Source organism: Bactrocera tryoni, chromosome 3 (assembly GCF_016617805.1).
Source record: "Bactrocera tryoni isolate S06 chromosome 3, CSIRO_BtryS06_freeze2, whole genome shotgun sequence".
Lineage (NCBI taxonomy): Eukaryota > Metazoa > Arthropoda > Insecta > Diptera > Tephritidae > Bactrocera > Bactrocera tryoni.
Window position 1 is genome coordinate 81,767,879 of NC_052501.1, and position 14,466 is coordinate 81,782,344.

At 34.2% G+C, this 14,466-nt stretch overlaps 2 protein-coding genes across 2 annotated transcripts; one reads left to right on the plus strand and one right to left on the minus strand.

The window, feature by feature from the left end:
* Nucleotides 1–225: 225 nt before the first annotated feature.
* On the minus strand, nucleotides 226–1,503 carry LOC120771985 (alpha-tocopherol transfer protein-like). The gene is made up of 3 exons (XM_040100339.1): nucleotides 1,066–1,503; nucleotides 629–1,001; nucleotides 226–486 (listed from the first exon to the last, which is right to left on the minus strand). The coding sequence occupies exons 1-3, from the start codon at nucleotides 1,377–1,379 to the stop codon at nucleotides 232–234; spliced, it is 942 nt and encodes a 313-aa protein (XP_039956273.1). The 5' UTR covers nucleotides 1,380–1,503; the 3' UTR covers nucleotides 226–231.
* Nucleotides 1,504–3,657: 2,154 nt separating this feature from the next.
* On the plus strand, nucleotides 3,658–14,343 carry LOC120771984 (aldehyde dehydrogenase, mitochondrial). The gene is made up of 4 exons (XM_040100338.1): nucleotides 3,658–3,988; nucleotides 12,595–12,743; nucleotides 12,809–12,905; nucleotides 12,971–14,343. Exons 1-4 carry the CDS (start codon nucleotides 3,854–3,856, stop codon nucleotides 14,162–14,164), a joined length of 1,575 nt encoding a protein of 524 aa, XP_039956272.1. The 5' UTR covers nucleotides 3,658–3,853; the 3' UTR covers nucleotides 14,165–14,343.
* The last annotated feature ends 123 nt before the right edge of the window (nucleotides 14,344–14,466 follow it).

Below are 14,466 nucleotides of genomic sequence, written 5' to 3' on the forward strand. Positions count from 1 at the left end.
GGCGATCCCTGTGACTGAACTCATTTTATGCGCGTATAATGTTTATTTTAAAAATATGTTGGTTTTTCTTAAATTTTTTTGAAACATTTTGTGCAAGGTTTCTCTCGAAGAAATGTTGATTTTTGTTAAAGTTTTTTGAAAAATTTTCTTAACTTTATTTCTAATAAAAAATATTAAGTTTAAAATAATATTTATACTAATTCGATGAGTATTGTATTTCCTCTATTTTATTTAATCCACATTTAGCTTTCTAAACGAGCCATCAATACCGAATGCCGCCCCCAAATTAGAGTCATCGTCAATGCGTAACTTTTCATCAACACCATAGTTCTGTTCATCCAGTAAATATTCACGGTAGTCTAAGACTAACTGCTCAGTTTTTGCCGCAACTTCCTCAATGCTACCATTTTCACCACCATAATCCTTTGGTAGATACTTGATGGGCACAGCTTCGCAAAGGGACTCGAATGTGCCGTGCACTTGAACCTGCAATAGAGAGAGACAGGTAAGTACATACATATAGAATATTTTATTATTGTATTTTATTGCATATCCTGCGAGTCCCCTAGGGACAGAGCTGTTAGGGTTGTATTACTATTCTTTTAAGTTTTCAATATTAACAACTCACCCTTTCGATCATCTTTGCTGGCAGCACTAACTTGATTGTGGCAAACAACTTCTCAAAGATCACACCTGTATTAAAGAAATGTGAATTTTTTATGCGCATCGGCATACCCTCTTCGACGTAGAAGCCGAAACGTTTCATTAGTGCTGGACTCAACTGTAACAAATGCGTCATGCTGAAATCCTCAAAATCGCCGATTTGCATGAAACCACCAATAATCATATTGTCATTACTGATAAGACTAATATCCTGTAGCAGGAAGCTTACGCGCAATAAATCCGTTAGATTGAATTCGTGTGGATTGCATTTACCGGGACGTATTAGCATTATGCATGGACCGTCCTCCATTAACGGCAGCGGTAAGTAGAGCGTAACACTTGAAGAATTTTTATTTTGTTTTATTATTTATTCATTTGGCAAAAAGCCGGTGGCTAGCTTACCCCAAACGTATAATGGCGCGCATACGTTGATCATCGACGAAATTGTGTTGATTCAGTTCTGGCAATGTTGCACGCAGTGTGTAGTACTGATCCAGTTTGCGTTTCGCCTTCTCCAAACTAAATTTGCAGCCGCGCAGAAAGTTGACTAGAAATTGATCACTTTGACGCGTCTTCAAGTGTGGCTGTTTGAGCAACCAAGCTCGGAGCGCTGCGATATCCGCCGCTAGATTTTCGGCCTTCTCATTCAACTCATTTAACGCCTTCTGCTGCAACGCTGGTGTTAGCGGGCGTATATCTAGTGACCTTTCAGACATATTCCAAATATTTATGATAATTTTTTGTTGTCTATACGTTAAAATGCCTATGAGTTCTACGAGTATTGCCAGTATAACATTGAAACAGCTCCAATACGAATGAGATAGTGAAATTTTGTGCTGATTAGATAATTAATGTACACTTTATTATTATATTTAGCCTGCTTATAGATAAACTATGATATATACTATACAATTTTGTAATTAAATATATACATATATACATATATGATATGTACATAAGGAATTATACTTGTCTATAATCATATCAATTACCACCTGTTATTTGGGTATAGTAAAAAAAATAATAATAATTAAACACGAATACATGTTTCTGAAGTAAAAGTGTTAGGCTTTATAGATCTCTCATTATTTTACTCTCTGAATTATTCATATGACTACTATGAAGTATGTACATACATATGTACATCGATAAATATTGAAGTACACATTGAGAATATTTATTGCTACCCACATTGATGTTGGGCGTGTTAATACAACTGTATCAATTAATTTATTATACTCTTGCAACATGTTGCTACCGAGTATAAGAGTTTTTTAAGAGAGCGAGATAGATATCTTCCTCTTTACTGGCGTAGCCAACGCTTACGCGGTTAGAACGAGATAGATAAAGGGCTATGTATATATATGTAAATGATTAGAATGAAGAGGCGAGAGGCCAGGTGACTTTCTGTCTGTTCCGTCCGTCCGTCCGTGCAAGCTGTAACTTGAGTAAAAATTGAGATATTTTGATGAAACTTGGTAAGCGCGTTTCTTGGCTAAAAAAATATTGATATAAATATCGGACCACTACCACGCCCACAAAATGCCATTAACCGAAAACGTATAAAGTACCATAACTAAGCACTAAATTAGGATATATGTACATACATATGTAGAACTCTAAGTGGGAACAAGTGATGGCTGTTGCAAGGGGCCCCTTTGGGCAGAAAATTTTGAAAAAGTAAGCGTGGTCCGCGCTCTAATAAGTTTAATGTACATACTTATGTCTTAGACCGCTTAAGCTACAACGACCAAAATCACCCTGTACAAATAGTATAAGAACCCTTACTGACAGTGCGAAAATGGATGAAATCAAAAGATAATACCGCTCACTCCCCTTATAACGGTACTGTTAAAAACTACTAAGAGCTCGATAAATCAATAACTAATTACGCCAGAGATATTAAATTGTGAAAATTGGACGATAGGCGTGTCACCGCCCACTTTGTGGTGAAATCACATATCTCGGGACTCGACCAACCGATTTCGACTAAATTTGGTAAGTAGCATTTTACTCATAATGCTATACCACAATGATAAAATGCGCAAAATCAGACTACAACTACGCCTACTTTCCATATAACACAATTCTAAATTCCATTTGAAGCTTTCACTTTCAAGTATACGAATCAGGAAGCAATTAATATAACAGGATACAACTTTGCACTCATTTTTTATGACACCTTATGAACAAATCCAACCAAAACTGTTCAATCCCCGTTTTACCACATATGTGGACCCCAGTATCTACAGTTGCATCAGCATTAACAGCAACAACAATGTCAGCTTCGAAATCCAACGCAGAATAACTCTTGCCAACAAGTGTTGCATTCGATGGAACGATGAGCTGAATGAGATATACGACGCCAGTGACAAAGTTCTGCGAATTAGAAGAAGGAGAAGAATCACTGCAGCAAATAGGAAAAGTGTTGTTTCAACAAAAACGCATTTAAAGATAAACTGATTGATCCGATTGAACTGAGCGGCTATACGTTAGAAGCCTATAACTGAAAAACTAATGAAAAAATTAAAAAAAAATTGTATGGTATTTTCAAAGATATGTACATACATATATACATACATACATATGTACATACTTATGTATGTAGTGTATAAATGTACTTTTATAACTGTTTAATTTGTATTTTGGTTAATTATTTAGCAGCAAGTAATTTCTAATTTAAAAATTTAAAGTATTTATTTAATCAGTTCTAATTAATTTATATTTTCCGAGCTTTTTAAATAGCAAATCAGCTGTTAAAACGCTTTTAAGCTGCCATAAAAGCTTTTAACAAAAACTTTAAATAGTAACGGTTCGCAAAAGCGTTCTCATTCATAAAAAAAATGGAAAACCCGAACGCAAAGCTTCCGCTACAACTGTCCCCAGCTAACAGCTGTCGCCATTAGCTATCGTATCGTATAGAAATTTTTGCCTATCATCCTTCATTTACCCACCTCGTTGCGCGCAACCGGCCACAATAAACATAAAACATAAAGTACGAAACAGCTACACGACCAGCAGTTGGCAAAAGACATTCGAAGCAAACATACATAAGTGTGCTATCTCGTCAGAACGAAAGCGAACACACGAATAACCACTATAAATAATTGCAGTGTCACATAATAAAAATTAGTTTTGCTATATAGTTTTATTCATTTCAATCTCTAAAAGCGCAAAGTAACGATCAAGCATGTTACGTTTGTTGAGAAGTAATGCGCTGGTCTCTTCCGGTAAATCTTTAGTTGCCTCTTTGAATGGCAGCGCAGCCAAGTACTCCAGCCAAGTGCCAGATCCGCATTATAATCCAGAGATCCTCTATACGGGTGTAAGTACAGCTTAAGTATATTACTATTTTCTATAAATGTATACTTACATACATACATACAAATTTATAATGATGTGACGTATTTTGTTCCAATCATATTTATTTGTATATATACATACATATGTACATTGTTCGTTTATATTCGAGTGTTTAATTTATCTTATCCGCAAAATTTCCTGCCTCGCGTCTGTTATGAACATTTGAACATTGATTTATTTATTCTTTTTGTCACACGCGCCTCTGTTTGAAATATCATATAATTTTATTTTGCTCAAGGCGAATTGGCGCTAATAAAATTTTCTCAATTCCTCAATTCTTGTTAGTGTTCTTCGCAGGTTTTGCTGTTTTGCATTTTTTTATACATTCATCTCACTTACGGCTAGTGTATTTGTGTATGTGCTTTTATATAAACTAGAAATTCATACATACATATGTACATTGTATATGCCGGCAAGTACACTACGTATGGGAGCCGGTCGCACAATTTTTATACCCTGAACAGGGTATATTAAGTTTGTCACGAAGTTTGTAACACCCAGAAGGAATCGTCGGAGACCCTATAAAGTATATATATAAATGATCAGTATGTCGAGCTGAGTCGATTTAGCCATGTCCGTCTGTCTGTCTGTCCGTCTGTCCGTCTGTCTGTATATATACGAACTAGTCTCTCAGTTTTTAAGATATCGTTTTGAAATTTTGCAAACGTCATTTTCTCCTCACGAAGCTGCTCATTTGTCGGAACGGCCGATATCGGAAGATTGTAACATATAGCTGCCATACAAACTGAACGATCGGAATCAAGTTCTTGTAGGGAAAACTTTCACATTTGTCAAGATATATTCACGAAATTTGGTACAGATTATTTTCTAAGGCAACAATGTAATCTCCGAAGAAATTGATCAGATCGGTTAACTATAGCGTATAGCTACCATACAAACTGAACGATCGGAATCAAGTTCTTGTATGGACAACTTTCACATTTGACAAGATACTTATATTCACGAAACTTGATATATGTTATTTTCTAAGGCAACAATGTAATCTCCGAAGAAATTGTTCAGATCGATTAACTATAGCATATAGCTGCCATACAAACTGAACGATCGGAATCAAGTTCTTGTATGGAAAACTTTCACATTTGACAAGATATATTCACGAAATTTGGTATATGTTATTTTCTAAGGCAACAATGTAATCTGCGAATTAATTGTTCAGATCGGTTAACTATAGCATATAGCTGCCATACAAACTGAACGATCGGAATCAAGTTCTTGTATGGACAACTTTCACATTTGACAAGATATATTCACGAAACTTGATACATATATGTTATTTTCTAAGGCAACAATGTAATCTCCGAGGAAATTGTTCAGATCGGTTAACTATAGCATATAGCTGCCATACAAACTGAACGATCGGAATCAAGTTCTTGTATAGACAACTTTCACATTTGACAGGATATATTCACGAAACTTGATATATGTACATATGTTATTTTCTAAGGCAACAATGTAATCTCTAAAAAACTTGTTTAGAACGGATTACTATAGCATATAGCTTCCATACAAACTGAACACATAGTTACTAACAGAAATGCACCTGTGAAGGGTATTTAGCTTCGGTGCAACCGAAGTTAACGTTTTTTCTTGTTTTATATTTATTTTTGGTTGTTGTAGTTGTAGTTTATAATGTTTGCACTTTTGCGTTTTGAGTTTTTGCCAGTCACGTCAACTGTTAAATACACACGAGTGGGTTTTTGATCTATTCTGCGCTGTACATGCAGGAAATCGAAACTAGCATTTTCTTTTCGAAAATTATATGGTAAGGAGTTTGAATTTCGTTTGTAGAGTAAGTAACGTTGTGTGTTATAGTACATAACTGTGATTAATGTAAATGTTATATAATAAAAAATTAAAAGTTTGGCTCTATTAGTATTCAACAATAAAAAGCAGGAGCTAGTTCAAGTATTTAGAATGCAAATTCCAACAACAATTCAAGATTCAAAAAAATCTAAAGAATAATGAGATTTTCCAATAAAATTGCCAGTTTTTTGCTTCGATTATTAATTTTAGTTAATATTTTTTGAAATATATTTTTAAAAAGCAAAGCTTACATTACAACTTATATAAAAAATATGCATAAAAAAACACAATTAAAATTTTTTTTGTAAAATAAATGTTACCTACATATGTGTACTGCAACTAAATTTTCCCTACAGGGTTTTTTTATTTTGAAATAGATTCAAACAAACATACATACATATGTATGTATGTATGTGCGTAAATGTCTAATTTGCATATTAACCGACATTCAGGTAGTTTAATAAACAAGTTTTCTAGACAAAGTGATACTTTGTTTATTTGTACACAACATCCGTACATATCAACATGTATTATACATACTTTTACATTTATATTATTGGAAAGAAATGCATAAAAATATTACGATTTCTGCTCTCAGCTAATTGCATACATAAGTATACATATTGGTAGTCGAAAAAGTCTTTTCGTATTGCTTATCAAACTTCTTCTTCTTCAACTTATTTTTTTATATTTATGTATATTAAAAAATAAATAAACAAATATGTACAATTTTGGTCGACCACTTTTTGCCATTATTCCGCTAGAGCCATTATTCCATCAGTGTAAAACTTTCATTAGTGGAAATCAAAATTTCGAAATTCCCAGAACAGAAGCGAGCCAACCATTGTTGTACTACACGAACTAATACAGCATCGTCTTCGTAAGCTTCACATACTTCATTGGTGGCTTGCGTGGCATTCTCCCCTTTCTTAATACAAAAATTTCAAAATATAGCGAATTTCTTCATTATTTTCACTCATTCCGTAAGTATATTCCACACAGAAGAGTCATGTTTATTGTTATTTAAAAATTTAATTGATTTGACTAATCATCTTGTCTTTTGTTGTTGCCTTAATTTAAATTATGTACGCATTTTTGCACATTCACAGTAGCCATTTATGTGAATATTGATTAATGCAACAACAAAAGTCGAGATGATTAGTCAAATCAATTTAAATTGCTAATAATCGCAGAAAAATCTATTGTTAAATTATAAGCAAAAAAAATATTATTGGTGAGTTGCAAAACTTTGCTTATTACATGCGGTGCACACATAAATAAATACATACGGACATCCAAATAATAAAAAAAAACATTAAAAAAATTAGCGTTATAAATAAAATGTGTTGCATTGTGACAATGAATTTTCGAAAATATGTGCCTGCTGATAAGTTTTTGTCTTCTTTGTAATCATTTAGTTATGAAAAGCAAAAACAAAAAACAAAACGAATAAGTCATGCTTAGCTGATAATGCTAAGCTTCAAGTTGGCGCTCAGCTTACAAAAGCTTAGACGGCAAACAGCGACTTAGCAGCAATTAAGTGATTGATGACTTTTAAAACAGCTGAGCGGTCGCAATAAAATTGAAATCAGTATGCAAATTTCTCTTGAAAACAAAAGCTAGCTTAATGTGTTGCACAATTGTTAATATTTTTTTTTTACATTCACTAAGTAAACTTGAGCAAAAGGAGTATTATTAAAAATGTTTGCTAAATAACTTTATTGAGTAGTTAAATAATTATGCTGCACTATTTCAAATGCGATTTGATTCTTTGCACTAATAATTCTATTAAAGTATGCCACCTTATGACTAAAAATTGCTTAAATCCAAATAAAACAGTTCAAGCCGCTGGGTACCGAATATGTGGATCCCAGTATCGATAGTTGATTTTTGACCGAAAATATCGGGATATTCATATAGAATCCTTTCCTGACAACAGTAACTCTGTGTATCAAAAATGGTTTGAATCGGACTAATACTTCCATGAGCACCCTAATACGAGTACCTAATGTAAAGATTTTCGAACTTCCGTTGGTTTTTATATCGCATATATTGGCTAATATATGAGTTATGTAAATGAAAAGGGGAGAGCGTGTTTTACTCATAACAGTGCATCTTTGTGCCTCAAATAGCTAGAATTGGGCAAAAACTTGATCTAGTCCCCAATCCTATATAATTTATATCAAGATTTTTGAACATCCGGCTGACTTAACTCCATATGATTGGTGATTGTTTGCCCTAAAGAAACCCAGGGAACATTTTTTAGTATATGGCATGATAATAATTAATATTAGGCTCATACTACCCCAACTGCCATATTTGGTACTACATATTGGTAGTCGAAAAAGTCTTTTCGTAGCATCAGTGTAAATCGAAATTTCGAAATTTCCACAACGAAAGCGAGCGTATCGTTGTTATGCTACACGAACTCCGTAAACTTCACAAATTTCATTGGTGGCTTGAGTGACATTCTTCCCTTTTTTATACAAAAAAAATTTTAAGTAGAACAGCTGCAACTTTTATTCAACTTCCCGAATTTAATTTTTCTAACACTATATGGTGTGACACAATTTTCCGACTTCCTTTTTTGTATTACATGCCATCTCTGAAAATTCTATAAAGCCTTACTTAAAAGCATGAATATTTCGAGAAATATTAATGATAGTGACCTCGGACCTTTTTCCTAGCAAATAGAATTTCCTACAAGTTTGGCATGAACATTTTTTATATAGCTCTTGTCATTTACGAGATATATGCAAGAAAATTAAAATTTCGTGGAAAAATCAGGTTTGGAGCCCCGTACTACCTCGCAGGTGTGAGTTTCGACTTTGTCGCAAGGGGCACTTTTGTAGAGTGTTCAATTCTGAGGAACATGTGTCTAAAGTCAAAGCGATGCCATAAAATGCTTGCGAGCTATAGAAATTTAAAGATAAAAAATCACGATTGTCGTGTATTTTCAATGGAAAATTTTTACATGCCTTGGTCCAGTCCTTTATGTTAATATTAAGGGCTCCAATTTTCAGGGAATTTTTTTAGGGTATTTCCAAGGAAATTTCATGATGGGAATGAAAAAAATTAATAGTTAAAAAAAACCCTAATATATATGTATGTACATATATACATACATATGTATGTATAAAATTGCTTAGAATCCCATCCTCTGTTTGACGTTTTACCCCTTAAGGTATTTCACTGGCGTTGATTCCTGCAAGTTGCTAGAGTGTAATATGTTCGGTTGCACCCCAACATAGGCCTTCCTTACGTGATGTGATTATTTATATTTTTATTTTTTTATAAGCTCACATTTTTTTAATAACATAATTTCACTTTTTGTCAGGCGATACTTTCGATTTCGCCTTGTGACCAGCTGTTTAGCGCCGCGTCAAATGATTATATTTCTACTAAGAAATAAGTATTATTTTTCTTTTATTCAAAGGCTAAGTTACCGCAAAATCAAAATCAAAACAAAATTAGCTTTTAAATATGTGTATGTATGTATGTATGTACTAATGTAGATGCATAAATAGCATTTATAAAATCAGAAAATTTATCTAGATATTTTAAGCTTGTAGTGTCTTAGCACATATTTCCTGCGGAATTATCTTTTTTTTAGATTAGATTAGACATTTTCACATGTGCATAAAACTAATAACTAAATGTGATAATATTTGGCCAAAAAAGTTAGTTTCTATGTTTATTATTGGGAATTTCTTTCTAGTTTCCACCATAATTTATTATCGCCGGAAAGAATAAACGAATAAAATGAATTATACAGTTTAATTGATATGCTTATCTTTTAATGTATACTGATAAATTACATTATATAAATTCAATTACATACACCAAATAATATTGAATAATTGCTAACTACAACTGCTTTACATACATGTAAATGAATATCGGCAACAAATTCCTCGCTTAAGTAGATTATTAAAACTTTTAAACAACTAAATAAATCGAATTTTAACATAATACATATAAATGTGACAAAAATATTGTTAGGCATACATATGTGCTGCTGGTGCTTTGATAAGATTATAGTATGTTTTCGCGATATAATCTTAACAATGCTAATAAAAGAGTGGAAATTTTATGAATCTCATTTAGTAAATATAAAAATAAATCTTGCTACTTGAGTTCATTACCTGATAGTATAAAATACATACATACATATGTTTAATTATAATGAATACATAGAACGCTTGGATTGTATTCTATCATTCACGATTTGCATTGACTATACTGTGATGGTTTCTCACGTCACAAGCAAAAGCTTTGTAGCGACTATATTTTTTGCAACCTATTGGCAAGGCTCTGTTAAACAAGTTCCACAATGTATGATCAGTTGTGGAAAAGTTACATATTTCGGAAGAGTAAAGCATTTGAACGAAAAAATACAATTTTAATTCTTCATCATTTGACTAAGATAGTTTTTTTTCGAAAAAGTCCATTGGTTATTTTGAATAAATAAATATGTCTTCCGGTCCCATATTATTACCAATCAGTACGCGATCAGTTGGTTTTACCATTCGTATTTTAATTCACAGAATTCGGTGTTTGTTAGGGAGTAAATACAAAGATTTCGATTGGTATGACCTGACAAATGCGTTGTACCGTGTTACGTTATTGAGATTGCATGTGAAAATAAATGAAGGTTTTAGACATTCGTTTATAAATCGCAATATTTCCGATCAGCCATATTTTCCTCCTTTTGAATTAATTCAATCAATTACATATTTTGGCGCAGACTTTGCTGTTATACATCGAATATTATCTGCCATTGGTTACGTGAAATATGGACCCGATTGCTTTGTGCCATTTTTGCCGCTTTTAAAAGATGAACAAAGGTGCGATCCTATCAATGTACGTTTCACTAACTTACGTGAAATTGTCACTACACTCGCTGATCCGGAAACTTCAGTTGAAATACGCAAGCATTTTTGGCAGCACAATCCAATACCAGGTGCTAAATGGAGCACGGCTGAGGTAGATGGAAAAGATGAATTCGTTGCCACTACTATTCTTTCTAATCCTAATGACATAATGCCAGACAAATACGTGCCAGATAAATACGACGTGACAGACAAAAACGGCTTGGATAATTTGCGTGATGATATTTCTACAATACAAGGTATCATAGGTGAAATGGGGAGAAAGTACCCAAAGGAAATTGTGAAGGAAAGAGCTGATTATGAGTCATATGGATCAAGGGCTCAATTTGTATCGAGTGTAGCTAAACCCATGCGTTGTCCCTCTTACAATGCTAATATAAAAATACCTAAGGGCGAGCTTGATACATTTTGGTCACCAAGATGGTTAAAACAAAATGAAATTGATTTGGGCGTTTCTTGCTTGCTTGGTGAACATTCAGAAGCAATAAAGAACGAACGTTTAATGGCGATACGTTTTGAAGAGGTCGCAACTCAACATTTTCATCAATCTTATTGGCCTTTTCACCTATCGAATTTTTAAATACCGCAGAAGCATATTATTTATAAATAATTCAGTTTTTATTTAATAAAAATATTTTGAATTCCACTATTTAAGTTTAAATAACCTGAATTTATTTAATTCATTTCATGTTTTTATATGTATATGTAGTTGCTTATATCTTCAATAAATAGTTTTGTATTCAAAAATATATTTGTGATTATTCATTACGAAAAATGTTTTTTTTTTTTTTTTTTTGTATAAATTGACGGCCCCGCGAGACAGGTGGTAAAGTTCTCACTCCTTAAGTATTTGGCACGGTCAAGTTGGAATTAACGCCTTTGTTGTTATTGTTGCTGTAACGGCAGAATTCTGGCGAGTTGACTGACCGTCCCTGTCCCTGTCCCTGACCGGATAAAAAATACCGGACTGATCCGTTTACGAAAACCCCATTGTCGGGGGAACGGAATTAACGACCTACAAAATATTGTAGCTGAGCGTTTAGGTCCAAGGATCGTCCAATTTTTCTGAACATAGGATTAAAGACGGCACTCGACGAGATAATTTTCGGAGAATGCTCAATCAGTTCATATATCAATCAGTTTATGAGAACATAATTACATTATATAGAGTCCACAACATATTGTTTTTTTATAAATATACATAGTTCAACCTATAAATATCAGTAATAGAATATCAGTAATAGAATATACATACAAACATACTATATGTTGTCTGGAATCAAACTTCTCCTCGCGTTGGTCAGCATAAAAGACGAAGAATTAATCTAAAATCAAAAAATCAAATTTAATCCTTCGATTAATCATGAACTCAGCCTATTTAGAAGAACTGTAAAAAGTTTCAATAAGATCGCTTTACAAGTTTCTGAGAAATAGTGACTCGACTTTGAAAACTATGTTTCGAGAAAAACACGATCAAAGATTGAATTCAATTCTACCTTCTAATTTTTTATTGCGATTGCCTTGAAACTTTCAAAACAAACAAAAACAAAAAAAACGATTTTTTGAAATTTCAAAACCTATGTAATCCGTTAGGTATATAATGAATAATAAAATAATAATAAAAAAAGGCAGTTTAATTATAAAAACCAGTAGCTCATATTTTGTATAAAGAATAACAACTAAGTTTTTTAAGCATATATTGACACCAGAGTTCGCTCATCTAAATCTCTTATAGCCAAGAGCTTTTGTAAAAACTCGCTTACGGCACTCGATTCGAATACATAATTAATTTGGCTTTAATCTTTTATTTAACATTCTTATTTTATCGTCTCTGCTAATTTACTCTTTCTAGCTTTTTATCAACAACGAATGGCATAAGAGCAAAAGTGGTAAAACATTCGGCTCCATAAATCCCACCACCGAACAGAATGTTGCTGAAATTCAGTGCGCCGGCAAGGAAGACGTTGACATCGCTGTACAGGCCGCTCGCACCGCTTTCAAGTTAGTTGAGCCAGCATACGTACACACATAAAATTTAAACTTTATAAAATCATTCATCATTGCAGAGTTGGTTCACCATGGCGGCACATGGATGCCTCCGAGCGTGGTGTACATTTGTATAAGTTAGCTGATTTAATGGAGCGCGATCGTGTGTATTTAGCGGTAAGTCCTATGGCGCAATTATAATTTTCTGATATAAGTACAAACAGCGCTTTTCTAACTCACAGAGTTTGGAAACATTGGACAATGGCAAGCCTTATGCTGTCGCCTATAATGTTGATGTGCCGGCGGCTATTAAGAACTTGCGCTATTTCGCCGGTTGGGCTGATAAGAATCACGGAAAGACCATACCTGTAGATGGTGATTACTTTGCTTACACACGTCACGAACCCGTTGGCGTGTGTGCACAAATTATACCATGGAATTTCCCCATTCTCATGATGGCTTGGAAATTGGGACCAGCACTTGCTACTGGCAATACCATTGTGTTAAAACCGGCAGAACAGACAAGTTTGTCTGCGCTCTATATTGCGCAATTGATCAAGGAAGCTGGTTTCCCAGAAGGTGTAGTGAATGTATTGCCAGGTTTTGGCGATGCTGGTGCTGCTCTAGCCAATCATCATGATGTCGATAAGGTTGCGTTCACCGGTTCCACTGAAGTTGGCAAACTGATACAGCAAGCTTCGGGTCGTAGCAATTTGAAACGTGTCACTTTGGAGTTGGGCGGCAAGAGTCCAAACATTGTTTTAGCTGATACCGATATGGACTATGCCGTAGAGACCTCACACTTTGGTCTTTTCTTCAATATGGGACAAACTTGTTGTGCTGGTTCGCGTACCTTTGTTGAAGATAAAATCTACGATGAGTTTGTTGAACGCAGCGCTGAACGTGCTAAAAAACGTACCGTTGGCAATCCATTTGAATTGCATGTCGAACAAGGACCACAAATCGATCAAGATCAACTGCATCGTATACTCGGCTTAATTGAACAGGGTAAAAACGAAGGCGCCAAATTGGTTGCTGGCGGAAGTCGCGCCTCTCACTTGCCTGGCTACTTTGTTGAGCCGACTGTATTCGCCGATGTGCACGATCACATGACAATTGCACGCGATGAAATCTTCGGACCCGTACAACAGCTCATTCGTTTCAAGTCTTTGGATGAGGTAATTGAACGTGCCAATAAATCTGATTATGGTTTGGCGGCGGCTGTCTTCACACGTGATATCGATAAGGCTAACTACATCGTGCAGGGCCTGCGCGCCGGTACCGTCTGGGTAAACACATACAACGCATTGATGGCACAAGCGCCCTTCGGTGGCTACAAGATGTCCGGTCATGGTCGTGAAAACGGTGAATATGCGTTACAAAACTATACCGAAGTGAAGAGTGTGATTATGAAGATCTCGCAAAAGAGCTCTTAAATGGTGATATAGAGAAAGTAAATTTCAACATTATCTTCTATGCTAATGCTGTCTGCTTGTGTTATGTTATTTGTAATATTAGTGGAACACAACCGAAGTTTAATTAAAAGCGCACAGTTTTCTTACATTGTCATAGATTTCATAAATTCAATTTGCTTGCATATATTTAAGAAAAACAATATTATCTATGAGTTTTGGTAAATTTCTAAGCTGTTTCAGCATTACCTCACTACATACATACGTACATAATATGTTTCATATACATAAATAAAAAAAAATGAAAATGTATCGTATATTTTATT

Excerpts from the sequence above, each read along its gene's own strand:
- LOC120771985 (XM_040100339.1), bottom strand. The coding sequence starts at position 1,379 with ATGTCTGAAAGGTCACTAGATATACGCCCGCTAACACCAGCGTTGCAG. Across the intron at positions 1,002-1,065 it reads CGCGCCATTATACGTTTGGG|TGTTACGCTCTACTTACCGC; the intron begins GTAAGCTAGCCA and ends AAATTCTTCAAG. Across the intron at positions 487-628 it reads CAGCAAAGATGATCGAAAGG|GTTCAAGTGCACGGCACATT; the intron begins GTGAGTTGTTAA and ends TCTCTATTGCAG.
- LOC120771984 (XM_040100338.1), top strand. The coding sequence starts at position 3,854 with ATGTTACGTTTGTTGAGAAGTAATGCGCTGGTCTCTTCCGGTAAATCT. Across the intron at positions 12,744-12,808 it reads GCCGCTCGCACCGCTTTCAA|AGTTGGTTCACCATGGCGGC; the intron begins GTTAGTTGAGCC and ends TCATCATTGCAG. Across the intron at positions 12,906-12,970 it reads GCGATCGTGTGTATTTAGCG|AGTTTGGAAACATTGGACAA; the intron begins GTAAGTCCTATG and ends TCTAACTCACAG.